The sequence below is a fragment of the Ceratotherium simum genome, chromosome 18, assembly GCF_057802395.1.
Source record: "Ceratotherium simum simum isolate JZ-2026a chromosome 18, ASM5780239v1, whole genome shotgun sequence".
Classification (NCBI taxonomy): domain Eukaryota; kingdom Metazoa; phylum Chordata; class Mammalia; order Perissodactyla; family Rhinocerotidae; genus Ceratotherium; species Ceratotherium simum.
The window spans coordinates 37,281,923-37,300,661 of record NC_141917.1 but is presented as its reverse complement, the minus strand read 5'-3'; the positions used below and the strand labels follow the sequence as shown (position 1 = coordinate 37,300,661).

Sequence of the window (18,739 nt, the reverse complement as noted above, 5' to 3'; positions counted from 1 at the left end):
CACTTCTTCCTTTCCAATTTGGATCCCTTTTATTTCTTTCTCTTGCCTGATTGCTCTGGCTAGGACTTCCAATACTATGTTAAATAGGAGTGGTGACAGTGGGCATCCTTGTCTGGTTCCTGTTCTTAGAGGGATAGCTTTCAGTTTTTCACCATTGAGGATGATATTAGCTGTGGGTTTGTCATATATGGTCTTTATTATGTTGAGGTACTTTCCTTCTATACCCATTTTATTCAGAGTTTTTATCATAAATGGATGCTGTATCTTGTCAAATGCTTTCTCTGCATCTATTGAGATGATCATGTGATTTTTATTCTTCATTTTATTAATGTGGTGTATTACGTTGATTGATTTGCGAATGTTAAACCATCCCTGCATACCTGGAATAAATCCCACTTGATCATGGTGTATAATCTTTTTAACATATTGTTGTATGCGATTTGCTAGTATTTTGTTGAGGATTTTTCGCATCGATGTTCATCAGTGATATTGGCCTGTAATTTTCTTTTTTGTGTTGTCCTTGTCTGGTTTTGGTATCAGGGTAATGTCAGCTTCGTAGAACGAGTTAGGAGCTTCCCCCTCCTCAATTGTTTGGAAGAGTTTGAGAAGGATAGGTATTAACTCTTCTTTGAATGTTTGGTAGAATTCACCAGGGAAGCCATCTGGTCCTGGACTTTTATTTTTGGGGAGGTTTTTGATTACTGTTTCGATCTCCTTACTGGTGATTGGTCTATTCAAATTCTCTACTTCTTCTTGATCCAGTTTTGGAAGGTTGTATGATTCTAAGAATTTATCCATTTCTTCCAGATTGTCGAATTGGTTGGCATATAGTTTTTCATAGTATTCTCTTATAATCTTTTGTATTTCTGAGGTGTCTGTTGTAACCTCTCCTCTTTCATTTCTGATTTTACTTATTTGTGCCTTCTCTCTTTTTTTCTTGGTGAGTCTAGCTAAAGGTTTGTCAATTTTGTTGATCTTTTCAAAGAACCAGCTCTTGGTTTTATTAATTTTTTCTATTGTTTTTGGTCTCTATTTCATTTATTTCTGCTCTGATTTTTATGATTTCCCTTCTTCTACTGATTTTGGGCTTTGTTTGTTCTTCTTTTTCCAGTTCCTTTAGGTGCATTGTTAGATTGTTTATTTGAGATTTTTCTTGTTTGTTGAGATAGGCCTGTATTGCTATAAACTTCCCTCTTAGAACCGCTTTTGCTGTATCCCATAAATTCTGGCATGTCGTATTTTCATTTTCATTTGTCTCCAGGTATTTTTGATTTCTTCTTTGATTTCTTCGTTAACCCAATCGTTGTTCAGTAGCATTTTGTTTAATCTCCATGTATTTGTGGCTTTTCTGATTTTCTTCCTATAGTTGATTTCTAGTTTCATACCGTTGTGGTCAGAAAAGATGGTTGGTATTATTTCAATCTTCTTAAATTTATGGAGACTTGTTTTGTGGCCTAATATGTGATCAATCCTGGAGAATGTTCCATGTGCATTTGAAAAGAACGTGTATTCTTCGGTTTTTGGATGGAATGCTCTGTATATATCTACTAGGTCCATCTGTTCTAGTGTTTCGTTTAAGGCCAATGTTTCCTTATTGATCTTCTGTTTGGATGATCTATCCGTTGGTGTAAGTGGAGTGTTAAAGTCCCCTACTATTATTGTGTTACTGTCTATTTCTGTTTTTATGTCTGTTAATAATTGCTTTATATATTTAGGTGCACCTACATTGGGTGCGTAGATATTTACAAGTGTTATATCCTCTTGTTGGATTGTTCCCTTGATCATTATGTAATGCCCTTCTTTGTCTCGTTTTACAGTTTTTGTTTTAAAGTCTATTTTGTCTGATATGAGTACTGCTACCCCCTGCTTTCTTTTCATTGCCATTTGCGTGGAGTATCTTTTTCCATCCCTTCACTTTCAGTTTGTGAGTGTCTTTAGGTCTGAAGTGTGTCTCTTGTATGCAGCATATATATGGGTCTTGTTTTTATCCAGTCAGCCACCCTATGCCTTTTAATTGGAGCATTTAGTCCATTGACGTTTAAAGTAGCTATTGATAAGTATGTACTTACTGCCATTTTTAACTTTTTTTTTTTCCCTCAGTGTTTTAGTAGTCCTTCTCTGTTCCTTACTTCTTCTATACAGAATTGATGGTCACTTTAGTTTGACCTCTGTCTGAAAGCTGTACTCTTTAACTACCCTCCTCCCTCCTTTTATGTTTTTGATATCATATCCAACTTCTTTTTGTGCATTTGTATCCATTACGTTCTAATCATGAAATAGATAATTTTTCCTATTTGTGGTCTTCTCTTTTCCCCTTAAATCAGTCCCTTTAACATTTCTTGTAACACTGGTTTCTTGGTGACAAACTCCTTTAATTTTTGCTTGTCTGGGAAATTTTTGATCTCTCCTTCCATTTTGAACGATAACCTTGCTGGGTAGAGTATTCTTGGCTGTAAGTTTTTGCTTTTAGCACTTTAAATATATCATGCCATTCTCTTCTAGCCTGTAAGGTTTCTGCTGAGAAGTCAGCTGATAGCCTTATGGGGTTTCCTTTGTATGTAACTTGACATTCTCTTGCGGCTTTTAGGATTCTCTCTTTATCTTTAATTCTGGACATTTTGATTATGATGTGTCTTGGTGTGGGCCTCTTTGGGTTTATCTTGTTTGGGGCTCTCTGTGCCTCCTGTACCTGGATGTCTGTTTCCTTCCTTAGGTTAGGGAAGTTTTCATCTATTATTTCTTGAAATAGATTCTCTGCCCCCTTGTCTCGCTCTTCTCCTTCCGGGACACCTATAACACAGATGTTAGTGTGCTTGATGTTGTCCCAGAGGTCCCTTAGACTGTCCTCACTCTTTTTAATTCTTTTCTCTTTTACCTGTTCACCTTGGGTAATTTCTTCTAGTCTTTCTTCCAGCTCACAGATCCGTTCTTCTGTATCCTCTACTCTGCTTTTGAGTCCCTCTAATGAATTTTTCATTTCCAGTATTGTATTCTTCATTTCTGATTGGTTCTTTTTTATATCTTCCATTTCTTTGTTGACATTCTCACTGAGTTCATCTATTCTTCTCCCCAGATCAGTTAGCATCCTTAACACTCTTAGTTTGAACTCTCTGTCGGGTAGGTTGCTCATTTCTGTTTCACTTAGTTCCTTTTCTGGGGTTTTGTCCTGTTCCCTTACTTGGAATGTATTCTTTTGCCTCCTCATTTTGCCTCTTTCCCTGTGCTTGTGTCTATGTATTAGGTAGTGCAGCTCGTCTCCTGCTCTTGGATAGGTGACCTTATGTAAGTGATGGCTTAGGAGGCTTCCAGTGTGCTTCCCTCAGTTCTCAATGTTCCAGGGTGGCCCCTATGTGGGCTACGTGTGTCCTTCTATTGTGGCCTGTTAGCTCTCCCTATAGGCGCCCAGGGAGGCTGAGTTATGCTCCTGGCCAGCTGTTGTAATGCTCAGCTGCTTGTAGTTGTTGTGGGCCCTTCAGTCTCTTTATCAGGTGTGAGGAGCCCCAGCACAGTTGGCTGCAAGTTCTAATACCACATCTGTGTTGCAGTATTTCTTTTAAGTGAGTAGGCCCCCAGCGTGGCAGGTTGTTAGGCTCAGGGCCTTAGAATTGCTGTAAACCTCTAGCCTATTAGGTCTCTTGTCAGCTCTCTGAGGATTGCAGCTGGGTGGGGCTGGCCTCAGGCACAGGAGCACCCAATTGTTTCAGGCTTTGGAAGGTGGGGCAAACCTCCTATGTGGGTCTTTGAGAAGCACAAGTCTTCTGCAGCTGACAAACCCTGCCGCCCACAGGTCCACACACACAGTCAACACAGTCCTGCCCCGTGTGAGTGCCCCGACCTCCCCAAGCGGACCCAGTCTCTCCACGGCGGGAGCCCCACACTCCGCCACCACCCCACACTCTCCACCCGCTCCTTGTGCACACCCTGCCCCGCTCAAGTCAGCTCAGTTGCCAGGCTGCAGAAAATCCAGTCACCAATCTATGCAGGCCCACACGTTGCCTGAGGGTTTGTTGTTAGGTGGGGCCAGTCTCTAGGGTGGGCTGCCTGCCCTGGCTGAGCTGGATTAAATCGGTGCTCTAGCGGGTGGAGCAGACCCTGGGCTAGCAGGTCTCAGGGAAAACTCCAATGGCGTCTGTGTCAGCACGCTCACACCAGGCCACAACAATGGCCGCCGCCAATGTCCCAGTCCCTGGAGAGGTCTCACCCCTCACCGAGATGCACTCAGGGCCTATTAGGTGAGTCTCTTGTCACCAAAGCAGTGTGCACCTTTCTTTCTGGTGATTTTAGGATGCTTTCTGGAACGGGTGAGTTTGTGCGCGGGCCCTTTAAGAGCCAGTTTTAGTTTCTTTGTGAGCCGGGTTTTCTGGGGATGCTACCCAATGCTTTAGTAGCAGCAAAGTCAGATATTATGCCGCTGGTCTCGATTGTGCTGGGTCCACAAAATGCCCACAGCGGGGGCGCTCCCCGGCTCAGGGCCCCGCGCCTCCAGGGAGGCTGCGTACCTGTGAGCTGCTCCCGGCGGCCGTGAAGCTGGCGGCTTGTGAAGGCGGCGTTTTTCCTCTCCGGAAGGGAGTCTCTGCCTCTTCCACCCCAGTCAGGATTGTCCGTTGTTGCAGGAGTTCCTCTTATCCAGTTTTCAGCTCTGTCTCAGGGGTAATTTTTCCACGAGTAGTTGTAAATTGGCTGTGTCCACGGAAGGAGGTGAGTTCAGAGTCTGCCTACGCCGCCATCTTGACTCCCTCTCCCTGAGTTGCAAAATTCTTGAGGCCATTTGCTCTACCTTAGAAAATGACTGTTTATATAAGTGACAGTAATGTCAGGTGAATAGAAATGTTTACAATCAAGGTTAACTAATGTCAGCAAAAATAGCATTGGAGAGTTGATCTATCTCATACCCTAAGGATTATTGAAAATATATATTTTTTATATATATATATATATATATATATATATATATATAGTGTGTGGTAGGCCAAATTTTATCTCCTAGGACATATTTCTTATGATGTCGAAATTGGAAACAGATTTCTACTGTGCCCCTGTCATGGGTGTATTACTGTCAGTTTCCCTCTCGGGTAAATGAAATAACTTACCCTGTAAAGAAAATAACTTATCTTGTAAAGAAAAGCAGGAGAATCATACAAAATTAAAATTAATATGCCAAGTCCTCATTACTTATGCACTTATGATTATAATTTAGAAATTTGTATCCAGATGAAGGGACCCATTTCCAAGTAAATTTGCACTAAGTTTCTTAAAGCAAGGATTGCACCACTAGGAAATTCCTAGTTGAGTTCTCAGAGAGTAAACAAACAAGAAAAAAAGCAGAAAGGTTGAAACAACCAACAGGATCTAGAAAATACACCAGAAGACTCTTTAAAAGGTTTATATCTGTAAGCTGCACTCAGCTTGTTCTTTAGGAGTTCGATTTTTTTCATTTTGTATTCTATTTTATTTTCCTTGTGGAGTCAATCTGCACAACCAGAAACAAATTAATTTTTTACCTGGTGAGTAAGAATATATCTACATTGAAAAAAACATTACCAAACCTTCTAAATACTTTCTTCATTATAGACATTGACAAAAACCTCAAAGATATGTTGTGTTGCATAAAGAAGGTACATAAAGCATTTGGCAAGTTCTGTTACAAAGAGGAGATACTCAGCAGGGGAACCAATATTATATCATCTAAAACTTAAGAATAGAACTTAGTGTGGGCCTTGGGTTTGTCCACTATAATTGATGTATTCATAAGCATTTTAAAATTATTTTCTCTGGGCTCAAAACTCAAGGTAGCAGGCAGTGTGAGGGATGCCATAATGTTACCCTATGGTTGCTGTCTTAAAATGTCTTAAACCAGCTAGGGAGATAAGGTCAATATTTAGGAAACAATTAGAAATCCAGTACAAGAGAATAAAAATAGTGGTAAACAAAATATACATAGCCACCACTGGTGGTCTAATGGTTAAGATTCGCCGCTCTCACTGCCTCTGCCTGGGTTCATTTCCCAGTGAGGGAACCACACCATCCATCTTTCAATTGTCCTACTGTGGTGGCTGCATGTTGCTGTGATGCTGAAAGCTATGCTACCGGTATTTCAAATACCAGCAGGGTCACCCATGGTGGACAGGTTTCAGCGGAGCTTCCAGACTACACAGACTGGGAATAAGGACCACCCACTTCCAAAAAAAATTGTCCATGAAAATCCTACGAGTAGCAACGGAGCATTGTCTGATAAAGCACCGGAAGGTGAGAGGATGGTGCAAAAAGACTGGACAGGGCTCTGCTCTGTTGTACACAGGGTCGCTGGGAGTTGGAATCGACTGAATGGCACTAACAACAAAATATATACGTGATTTCTAAGGAAGCTAAAGGATAGTATGAGATCCAGATGGCTAAACTGGTTTTTCTCTCTCTGTCCTGTACCCAAACACACACACACACACACACACACACACACACACACACAGAATAAACACACAAAAACTCACTCTGCAACACCTAATACAGGAGTCTCTTCACTCAGTAAGTGGATCTCCAAAATAGCTTAATATCAAGAGAAAATTAATTCACGGAGAAGCACCTGCTCCATTCGTATTGAATCTGGAAATTCAATTCATGGAATCTAAGACTCTTTACTTTTTTTAATTGCTAAGTGTGTGGCATGTCTTAATTCTGTTATTCATAGTGGGAACAAAGAGTGTGGAGGCTTTAAAAGAAGGGATTATTTAAAGTGTTTTTCACACTGACCAGTGACTATTTCTACTCTCATAAATATACCTTCATTTGTTCTGTTTCTCACTAAGAAATTATTGAGGCGATGCCGACAGATGATGGCTGAAGAGTTTTGTGCTGATAATGAACACAGCCCTTTATATAACTTCTGAAAGGACTTTGTTAGTGTAAGTCTATATTTAGTCCTTAGTTTTTCAATAGGTGATTGAAACTCATTTTGTAGAACATGTTGCTATTTGGTTTGACGATTCAATTCAGCAAACATTAATCACCTACTAGATGCCATGGAGTCACTGGAGATAGAAAGATCAAGGAGACTTTAGATATAAAAAATGAATGAAGTCTGAAGTTATGGATTAAATGTGAGTAAAGCTCTAGAGATGTAACTCAATTTTACAGATGAATAAATGAAGATCCAGAGAATATACGTATTTGTCCAAATCCTCACAGCCAAGAGAAGTGAGTCTGAAACTATAACACAAGACTCCCAGGCCAATACTCTTTATACTACACCAAAAAGAATCTCTAAAATAACCCACGAAATTGGATGTATAGAGCCGAATCAGCAGGTAACCATCGCTGCTGCAGAAAATCACCAAGGTAGCATGCTACTTCATTAGTTGGCAAGAAACTGACCAAATTGAAATATCAGTTTTGATTCCAAAAAAATCACAAAAGGTAAATAATTACATAACTACATCATATTTTTAAATAAGATTTACTGAAGGAGTAAGATTTGTTTGACAATAACATCTCTGAAGTTTTACTGAGATGGCAATATAAGAAAATTTGGGGGTAAGATCTCATAACACATGTCCTCATTTTTTTATATAGGCCTGAAATATTTTATTATTATTTTTTTTTAGTGTATTCACAAAGTTGTTTAATTACCACTATCTAATGTCAGAACATTTGCTACAGCCCAGAAATAAACCGTGTACCCACTAGCAGTAACCTCCACCCTCTGCTTCCCCAGCCGTTGGAAACCACTAATCTATTCTGTGTCTCTATGGATTTGTCTACTCTGGAAATTTCATCTGAATGGAATCAGACAATATGTTAGGCCCGAAATATTTTAAAAGCATCCTCTAGAAAGATTTCTTTTCTTACCAATGGCAATATTTAATTGATTCATCAGTTAGTAATGGAGACCTATATCCTATAACATATGCACATCTCCTCCATTTAGCTACGTATGTTGTATATCCATTATATGAGGACACCAGATAATAGAGGACAGAAAACCATTTGCAGAGAATGATGTAGAGAAAATAAGAATAAACTTACATCTATGCTGAAATAAATCTATTTTTACCATATTTCTAAAATGACTATAAGTATTGAGAATAGCTATATTTTTATAATTTTTAAATTTATATTTTAAAATACAAAAGTAATATATAATTACATGCTCATTGTAAAAGGTGTCCAAATAATTTTTAAGCATATAGAAAAGTAAATAAAAGTCCATTTCTTATTTAAGATGATCCTCAACACCTGTCTATCTTCTCCCTTTTCAGAGACAAAATCAGAAGTAGTAAAGGAATAAAATATAAACCCAAACCACAGAGATCTGATGCATGAGTGTGTATTTGAGAATGATCAGGAGATGAGAGATTGCAACACATTTCTGGAAGACAGAAAGTAGATATAAAAGTGGACTGTCAGATAATATTGGCTCCCTAGCCAGCAACCACTGCCCTTTCTTCCTTATTAATAGAATTCGGATCTTATGTGGCCAGCAACATACACAATTCCAGAGACTAAACTATTATTTACCCAAGTCAATCGCTAATAGTGGTTAACTTACCCCAGTTTACCAAATATTTCATTTTAAATCCTCCCTTGTAGCTAACCATGGCCTGTGACACAGTTCTTATCAATAAGATGTTAAAGTAAGAGACCTGTATTGTGAGTTTTGCGTTCATAATAAGAAAGAAATGTGGGAAGTCTTTCCCTCTCTTTGGATGCTGTTGTGTGAGGATATAAATGCTTGTGGTTGTTGCTATCAACTCGTGATTATGAGAGGGAGGCTGAGAAGAACAAAGTCATGCTAGCACAGTGTCTTGGCATCATTGCTAAACCAACATTGACCCTGCCAACCCCCAGATTTTTGCTTTGTAATATGATTACATTATTGTATTGGATAAGCCAATGTTATTCAGGTAACATGTGGTTAAGAAAACTTTTGGGAGGCCGGCCTGGTGGCACAAATGGTTAAGAGCACGTGTTCTGCTGCGGCTGCCCGGGGTTCCCCGGTGCAGATCCCAGGTGCTCACCGACGCACTGCTTGGCAAGCCATGCTGTGGCAGCATCCCATATAAAGTGGAGGAAGATGGGCACGATGTGAGCCCAGGGCCAGTCTTCCTCCGCAAAAAAAAGGAGGATTGGCAGATGTTAGCACAGGGCTGATCTTCCTCACAAAAAAAAGAAAAGAAAACTTTTGGAAGCGAAGGATGTGGTGATGGTTTCACAGGTGCATGTATGTGTCCAAAATCATTAAATCGTATACACTAAATGTGTGCAGTTTTTTTGTATATCAATTATACCTCAATAAAGCTGTTTTTTTTTTTTTTTAGAAAAGAGCTGGAGGGCATAAATTATATTTCAGGGCTCATCAAGGACAAGAGGAATAATATTATGAACTGAATGTTTGTGTCCCCCCCAATTCAATAGGCTGAATCCCTAATGCCCAATGTGATGGTATTTGGAAATGGGAGCCTTTGGTAATTAGAGTTAGATGAGGTCAGGAGAGTGGGGCCGTCATGATGGGATTAGTAAACAAATAAGAAAAGGAAGAGATGGGAGCTCTCTCTGTCCCTCTTTGCCATGTGAGGATGCAGTGAGAAGGCGGCCATCTGCAGGCCAGGAGGAGAGCTCTCGCAGCTCTCACCCAGCCATACTCACCCTGATTTTGGACCTCCAGCCTTGAGAACCGTGAGAAAATAAATTTCTGTTGTTAAAACCAAAAATTTTTTTAATTTATGCTGGTGGTGACTGATGAAACTTGAAGGGAAAGTAGAGGAAACTTGGAATATATATACAGAGGAGAGAGCAGATCTCCTGGCAGAAACCTAGAGAAGCTGCTAGCTAAGAGACAGTGTGACTACAGAGACCAAATGAAAAGTGAGGGGAAAGAGTGTTTTACTGAAAATCTGTATATGGTACAATGGACTCTGTCCCTCCCTCAACATTGCAGAACAGCCTGTAGCCAGACATTCATTCTCCTGAGGAGGGGGGAAAAGCCAGTGGTTCTTCCTTAAAGCAATTGAACAAGGCAGAGAACTAGAACAATTAAAAGAGATGTTAGTAACCCTGGAGTAAGGCCCTCCTCATTCCGGCATTTAGGGAAATATGAGGACAAACTATTCCCGCCTATTCACCCTAAATTGATACTCCAAATCAACAAATTCTGCTATATCACTGGAGTTTTCATCTCTAAATGTGAATGGACATCAATGGATTATCTGAAGAAAGTGTGCAACATACAAGGGAAAGATCTAGATAGAGACAGAAACAATGATTCCAGAGTAAAGAGAAAGAATTCAGAAAATAGAAGAGAAATTAAAATATAAAATATAATAAAGATAAAATATATAAAAACAAAACCCTTTTTTGTTTTCACTTTTACAGTTTTATTGCAATATATTTTACATATATAATTCACCCATTTAAAGTATTCAATTCATTTTTTTTTAGTAAATTTACCAATTATGAAGCCATTACTATAAATCAGGTTTAGAACATTTTCTTCAGCCCAGTAAGTTTCCTTGTGCCCAATTATTGTTAATCTCCTTTCCCACTCACGGCCCCAAGCAACCGCTAATCTGTTATCTGTCTCCGTAGATTTGCCCTTTCTGGATATTTCATATAAATGGAGTTATGTAATCTGTGGATTCTCCTGTCTTGCTTCTTTCACTCATGTTTGTGAAACATGCTGAGGTTCGTCTATGTTGTAGCATATATTCATCATTCAGTACTGGAACTCTTAACACCTACGGGGAGAAAGAGGATATTACATCCACAACAAAGCAGAAGAATATAATGAGAAACCAACAAACATAGGAAAATGGAAAGCATTTGAAAATTAAAAATATAAGTGCCAAAATAAAAATATATTAAAAAGAGTAGAAGGTAAGGTTGAGGAAATCTCCTACAATAGTAATCACTATCAATAGGTTTGTTTTTATTCCTTCATACTTTGTTTTTTTTTCTATTCTGTGCACTTAGATATAATTTTTAAATAACGTTTTTATACATCCACAAATAAAAATGATTTATATAAAGGAAAGTTGAAAAAACAAAAAAATGTACCCAGTACACCTACATAAAGGAATATTTTCCATCCAGAGCAGGGCATATTAGTAGATTTTATTGTCATCTTAGTTATGTTACATGTGCTCATTTTTATCGTACTAGCTGCGTGGATCTGTCAGGCATCCTGTTGTGCTCTGTAGGGAATCCTCTGTTGGTCAATGGATGTCTGATTGGTTGTGACTTAGATGAGAGAGACAAAGGGAACAACTCAGTCTGACATAAAGCTGACATCACTCCTTTTTGTCATACTATAATCACAATCTTTTACCCTGCTTTTCTCGCTTAAACTTTTGTGACTGTTTTACTGTTATCACATAGACTTTAAAAGCTTCATTTTTAATAACTGCCACATAATTGATTATGAATCTTGACTTATTAAACATTTAAGGCATTCCCATATTTTTCCTTGTGTAAATAAATGCATAATGTATATTACTGTGTAAACACCATTGTCCTAATCACAGACTATTTCCTTAGGTTAGATTATCAAGTGAAATTCCTGGGTTGAAGATATGGATACTTTTTAAAACCTTTGTTATAGGGCCGGCCCCGTGGCTTAGCGGTTAGGTGCGCGTGCTCCGCTGCTGGCGGCCCGGGTTCGGATCCCGGGCGCGCACTGACGCACCGCTTCTCTGGCCATGCTGAGGCCGCGTCCCACATACAGCAACTAGAAGGATGTGCAGCTTGGACATACAACTATCTACTGGGGCTTTGGGGGAAAAAACAAATAAATAAAATTTAAAAAATAAATAAATAAAAAATAAAACCTTTGTTATATATTATTGGGTTATTATCCATGAGGTTTATAACCATTCTACGATAACTTGTAATGTACAGAATTGAAAGCAACATGTAGCTTTTCTCATTAGCAACATTTCTCATTAGCTTGTTTGTCATAATTTGGCAATCGTAAATTCTATCATATGGCATTAGTACTTAGTGACAGGAATTTAATTTTGGGGTAGTGTTGAAAATACTTTCTTTTATTACATTATTTAGATTAGAGTAGCCAGCAAATTCCATGGTATGATAATATGCTTTATGCTTAAATATTGATGAATATAAATTCATCTTCCTACACACACCAAATGCAGACACACAAACGTAGACATGAACATGCACACAAATGTGAACACTCCAAAATATTATTTATTTGCAACATGTTTATCAACATGAAGAACATCCATAATTGGCAACTTAGGTGGCATTCCCTAAAATCCTCTCTATCTTCCCTGCTTGGTTCAGATGCGCTTCTTTAGTACTCCCAGAGTGCCTGCCTTCTGCATTATTGTTCTTACCAGATTGTACTTCAATGAATTCTTAATTAAAATGAAATTTTTCTGTTTACCACCAGCTTATAAGTTATACAAAATTAGATATTATGTGTGATTTGTATTTCCAGCCCTAACAGCACGTATGCAGTGCCTACCACATAACTTACTCACAATGTTTATCAACATGAACTGAACTTCTTTAAATAAGGCCAGAGGAGTGTGAATTTACACCCCTTTCAATAATAATGTTTTTATATTTCCTTCTGTTAAGAGACTGTGTTTCAGAAATACTTCTGCCATTCTTTTTTTCAAATTGACTATTTTGAAGCTAAATGTTTAAATTATTTCTAATTTTTTAAAAAAAATAAAAGTATACATGAATTTAATACATTTTGGAAAATGAAATGGAAAATTATTGCTTTTATTATTTATTTAGCTAGCAAATAAGGAAATCCAAATTTGCAAATGTTTGCTTACCATATATTAGGAATCTAAATTTCAACAAAGGATTCTCCTTAGAAGTTATTTAAATAGAAAGTCCCTCTGTGCATTTGGAATATAATTTTTTTTACTCATCTTTTTGGGAATATAAGAACTATATAAGCCATGCATTCATTTGAACCTCCGATCCAGTTTTGCTTGATTGTAGAACTTTCTAAGCCAATGTTTGGGCTCATTTTGGTTTCTATCTCTATACCATCTGCTTTCTGCCTTCCAGAATTCATAAGAACTTCTGTCTGAGCATAGCTCCTTCCTGTTTTCAACTCCACTGTGGATTTATTATTCCCTTTTCTACATCTTTTTTGTTATTTCAGGGGGCTTGGAGTGGGGGCCAGAGGAGAGATAAATCTGTTTCAGCCTTTTCTTTGAACCAAAAGCCTCAACTGTTTAAAAAAAAAAAAAAAAGAATATTTTTTCTTTTTAAGGAAGATTGGCCCTGAGCTAACATCTGTTGCCCATCTTCGTCTTTTTTTTTTCCTTTTTTTCTCCCCAAAGCCCCAGTACATAGTTGTATATCCTAGTTGTAGGTCCTTCTAGTTCTTCTATGTGGGACGTTACATCAGCATGGCTTGATGAGTGGTGCATAGGTCCGCACCCAGGATCTGAACCAGCAGACCCTGGGCCGCCGAAGCAGAGCGTGTGAACTTAACCACTACACCACCAGGCTGGCCCCCCAAAAAAGAATATTTTAAGTTTGAGTATTGACAATGGAAACTTTTAATTGGCAGAAGGAATTTCCTGATAAAACAGAAAATGCTGCTAATCATTGGTTTCTCACACCATGACACTTTTTATTTCAATTGTGGGAGGCATTAATGGCCTTTACAAGAAAATTATCCAACAAATCTTTCTTCTTGTGTTTATAGAGATTTGCCTACTGACCAAGGGACGTCGCACTGCCAGTGTTCGAGCTGATACATATTGTCGTCTTTATTCACTTTCTGTGGACAATTTCAATGAGGTCTTGGAGGAATATCCAATGATGAGAAGAGCCTTTGAGACGGTGGCCATTGACCGACTAGATCGGATAGGTACTCTCTTCAATGTTCTATCTTCTTCATGCACAATTTAGTTTTAATCTAGTGGACTGATATATGTTTGCAATCATAAGTCCCAAATCTTAGTTCATGAATTGCTTTTTAATTAGCATAGAAATAGCAATTAGCTCTAGCCATATTTCTAGAAAGGTCTGAGGCTCTGCTCTAGCTTTCTCTTCTAAGTATTCCAGGTTTATTTATTCCTCTCTATTTTTACTAGCCTCGCAATCTGATTTCCCCAGTGATGCCAAAACAATTTGAATCTTCAGGTAAAAAACATGATAAAAATTCTAGATAGCATTAAAATAGAACTAAACATACAATGGTATGTCTCCATTACAAACCAAATTTTATCACAAGGATTTAAAAAAACTTTTAAGTATCAACTTTACATTTTATTCTTATATTAAAAATTGACAACTTGTGCATTTTAATGGTCTCAATAGAAACTTCTTGAAATGTTTGTAATACAGACTCAAGAAGAAAAAGCCTTGATAGAAGTGCACTACATAGATGCTTTACTTTGCAAACATCAACTCATTTTAAAGTCTACTCTCCTCTCAAAAATATATCAATTAGACCTTAGTTACACTAGTTTAAAGATTTGAATAATTGCCATAGTAAAGTTAGATCAGATTGGCTTGCTGTTAACTTCCCAAGATATGCTGGAACATTCTGATGTCAGAAGGTGATCTGCATTCATTTTCCACACCCAGATCCTCCTCCTCCACCCTACTCTTCTCTGCCCCTTTCCCTGCTTAACTCTACTAACCTTCAGATCTCAGTTTAGAGGTCACTTCCCTGTAGAAATCTTCTATGACTTCTCACCCCCTTAATAGGCTGAGTACCTGGATGTGTTCTACCATACCCCTGGGAAGTTCCTCCATCACAGCACTGCTTTCATTATTGCAATTGCTCCAGAGATGCTAAGCTTTGTGAATGGAGAGATCGTGTCTAACTCACTATGACATTCACAGTACCAGTACACAAAGAACATTGTTGAAGAGAGGTAGGGAGGGATGAAGGAATCAATGAACTCAAAAGAGGTGGGGTTGGGATCACTTGAAAGTAAACAAAGAAGTACTTCATCTGCTTCATTCTTAGTGCTCTTTCAGCTTTTCTTCTGCGCTTCACATCTTTCTTTCCCACTATATTCATAGGATAACAGACTACACAAGGATCTGAAATTAGGTTAGGAGAAGTAAAGGTAGTATTTGGACATTACCATTAGACACATATTAGAAATTCATGTTGACAGCTTAGAGATATAACAGGACATAGTGTCCTGGGAGACAGTGCCCATAATAAAGTGAGTACTCCTGAAAGCATCCTTACTTAATTTGAAAATCACTCCCCTCTTTGTGGTGTTATGAGTGGTAGATCATGGTAGATCTGGGGACTAATATCTGAGCATTTGAATTTTTTCCTAAGCCAGCTGGACATCTTTAGAGAAAGCATTAAAATCAGGATATTTCAATAGAGAATTTCTGTTAATCTGATATAGCGTCACTCTCATCTAACTTATTGCAGTTAACTTTTTTAAAAGAAAGTTTGCATAAAATGGTTTTCAGTCGGTAATACAGGCAATAAAATTGCTAGTAAGCACCAAGCATTTGCATGCTTAATCCTTATAAAATTCTAACAGAGCATTAAAAGTTACAGTAATTTTCCACAAGGTCGCGGATACTTAGATTATGAAATGTTGACTATTCACATAATCACAAAAAAATATCATCCTTCTCAGTTTTGTGCCCATTGCTTATAAATGTGTACTACAGTTAGTTAAGGGAATAGGCTACATAAGCATTTATATTTATTACTACTGTAGAAATTTTTGTTCTTTGGGAAACTAGGACAATTCTGTAAGGAGAGACAAGCAACTATTTTGGCAGTCATTTAAAATGATTGCTTTTTCCAGCAGTCAAATAAATTATAACATATATTTCCATTCAAAAATATTCTTTGTTACTTTAGATGTGATACTTTATTTAGCCATATGGCAAATTGATTCACTTTTCAGTTACCATATGCACCTGGATATTATTTTATCAATGATGTCATAAAAAGTCACTGATTTTCCCCTCTTTCATCAGTCTACTATCGATTATAATTGTTTCTCTGCCAGAGAATGTCTACTTAATGCAAACCACTCCAAAGATAATGGCAGGAAGGAGAATAATGCTTATTGACATTCTGGAGTGAGCTGAGAGCCTGCCATACACTATGCCCCGTGATCCTCAAAACAACATTTTGGAAGAGGAAAGATTATGAACTGGTTCTCAATCTAGCTGCACATAAGAACCCCCTGGGAAAATTTGCTTTTAAAGTACTGAAGTCTGGAAGCCATGTCTGATTATTCTGATTTAATTGATAGGGTACATATAGAAGTCAGTAGTTTTTAAAGCTCCAGGGATGAGAAAAATATGCAGATAGGGTAGAGAATCACTGGTGAAGGGCACTGGTCTCAAACTTGCAGGTGAGAACCACCTGGGATCTTAGTAAGATGATGCAGCATCTGGTTCAGCAAGTGGGGAAGGCCCAGGAGACTGCATTTCTAGCAAGTAGTTACATGATACAGACGTGGCTGTCTCCTTGTCCGTTACTAGTAAATCTCCTGGTCAGATTTACCTTTTTCCCCGCTCAGCCATGTTACTTATTAACCATCTTTTCTTGGGCATTGTTCTTAACATTCCTATGTCCCAGTCTCCTTTTGGGTGAAAGAGAATTATGAACACATCTATCTCAAAAAGTTGAGAATTAAATAAAATAAATCTCCTAAAGCCTTTTGTAAAGTGCCTGTCACATAGTAAGTTTCCATTGTTTTTTCTTGAAAAAGAAGCTTTAAACTTAAATCTTGGTTCCAGGCCCATCCAGATCCCAATGCTCTTTCTTTTCCCACTCTTCAAGGTAGCCCTCATGTCAAATATCTCCATTTCGTCTGTAAGATGGCTTTTCCACTTGGCTTGTGTAGAAGGTAAGATTTACCAGAAAGACACAGGAGCGTGAAGGGCAGGAGCCACGTTTCTGTTTGGTGGCTAAAGGCAAGTACTGGACTTGGCTTATAAGCCTCTTCTACAGAACACTGACATGCTTCTGTTTTCAGGAGCTGCTCTCACTTGGAGTTGTCATCAGTCATTTGTCGGCTTTCTAAGTGCCTATCTTTCTTTCAATGACAGGAAAGAAAAATTCAATTCTTCTGCAAAAGTTCCAGAAGGATCTGAACACTGGTGTCTTCAACAATCAGGAGAACGAGATCCTGAAGCAGATTGTGAAACACGACAGGGAGATGGTGCAGGCGATCGGTCCCATCAATTATCCTCAAATGACAGCCCTGAATTCCACATCTTCAACTACTACCCCGACCTCTCGCATGAGGACACAATCTCCGCCGGTATACACAGCGACCAGTCTGTCTCATAGCAACCTGCATTCCCCCAGTCCCAGCACACAGACCCCCCAGTCATCCGCCATCCTCTCACCCTGCTCCTACACCACTGTGGTCTGCAGCCCTCCTGTACAGAGCCCACTGGCCACTCGAACTTTCCACTATGCCTCCCCCACTGCTTCCCAGTTGTCACTCATGCAGCAACAGCAGCAGCAGCAGTTACAGCCGTCCCAGCCACCACAGACCCAGCAGCAGCCCCAACAGCCACAGACCCCTGGCAGCTCCACGCCGAAAAACGACGTGCACAAGAGCACTCAGGCGCTTCACAACACCAGCCTGACCCGAGAGGTCAGGCCCCTCTCGGCCTCGCAGCCCTCGCTGCCCCATGAGGTTTCCACCCTGATTTCCAGACCTCATCCCACTGTGGGTGAGTCCCTGGCCTCCATCCCTCAACCCGTGACAGCTGTCCACGGCACGGGCCTTCAGGCCGGGGGCAGGGGCTCTGTCCCCCCGCGAGTCACCCTGTTCCGACAGATGTCGTCAGGAGCCATTCCCCCCAACCGAGGAGTCCCTCCAGCACCCCCTCCACCAGCAGCTGCTCTTCCGAGAGAGTCTTCCTCAGTCTTAAGTACAGACCCAGATGCAGAAAAGCCACGATTTGCTTCAAATTTATGATGCCTGCTGATTGTCAAAGCAGAAAGAAATACTCTAATAAACTGAGAGTATTCTCAGATCTTATTTTATTCTATCTCCTGATAGATCCCTATAGCCTACTATGAAGAGATATTTTAGACAGCTCTGGCCTACATGCAAAATGTAAAATATATATATACATATACTATGAAATATATATCTAAAGTCCCAAGAGAAGTTCAAAAGACTTGTTTAGCATTCAGTGTTATATGTTTTCCTTTCTTTAAATCATTAAAGGATTTAAAATGTTGTTGTAAGATTATTTATTTTTAACCTACTTTTACTTAGTTCCTTTGATATATGTATTTCTCTATTTTATGAGGAGTTCTTGGATTCAATGGAAACAAAACTGATTTTAAAAAGGCAACTCAAGTGAGCTACTGAACAGCACCAATCAAAGCTTCTTTCATTAGCTGTGTCTCTGCATCTAAATTCTTAATTATTGATTATGGAGGATTAAATAGCAAATCCCATTTTATAGATTTAAATTGTATTTTGGTGCTTTCAATTTTGAATTAGGTAAAAGAACACACTCTCTGCTTGGCCATGGTAGGAGACTAGCATCGCCACTGTTATGAGTATCTCTAACCTCAGACATGTGCATTGATCTTCCAGAAACCTGAGGGGATATTTCTTTTCGTGTGTTCTCGGACTTTTACCAAGACTCAATCAATGTCAGTTGTAAATAACTTTTCAACCCAAATAAAAATAGCTATTCTGTGCTGTATGAAGGTACAAGTCGTCGTTTAAGAATTTAGTTTCATTGCTTCACTTCAAAACTTAGAGTTTTAGGGCCGGCC

At 38.9% G+C, this 18,739-nt stretch overlaps 1 protein-coding gene across 1 annotated transcript in view; it reads left to right on the top strand.

Annotated features, from left to right (window-relative positions):
- The window catches only part of HCN1 (hyperpolarization activated cyclic nucleotide gated potassium channel 1), a 384,938-nt gene extending 366,749 nt beyond the window's left edge, over nucleotides 1-18,189 (top strand). The window contains exons 7-8 of the mRNA XM_004422795.3: nucleotides 13,691-13,855; nucleotides 17,038-18,189. Of these exons, the coding sequence (XP_004422852.1) occupies nucleotides 13,691-13,855; nucleotides 17,038-17,921 (1,049 nt within the window). The 3' untranslated portion in view covers nucleotides 17,922-18,189. The remainder of the gene's footprint in view (nucleotides 1-13,690; nucleotides 13,856-17,037) is intronic.
- The last annotated feature ends 550 nt before the right edge of the window (nucleotides 18,190-18,739 follow it).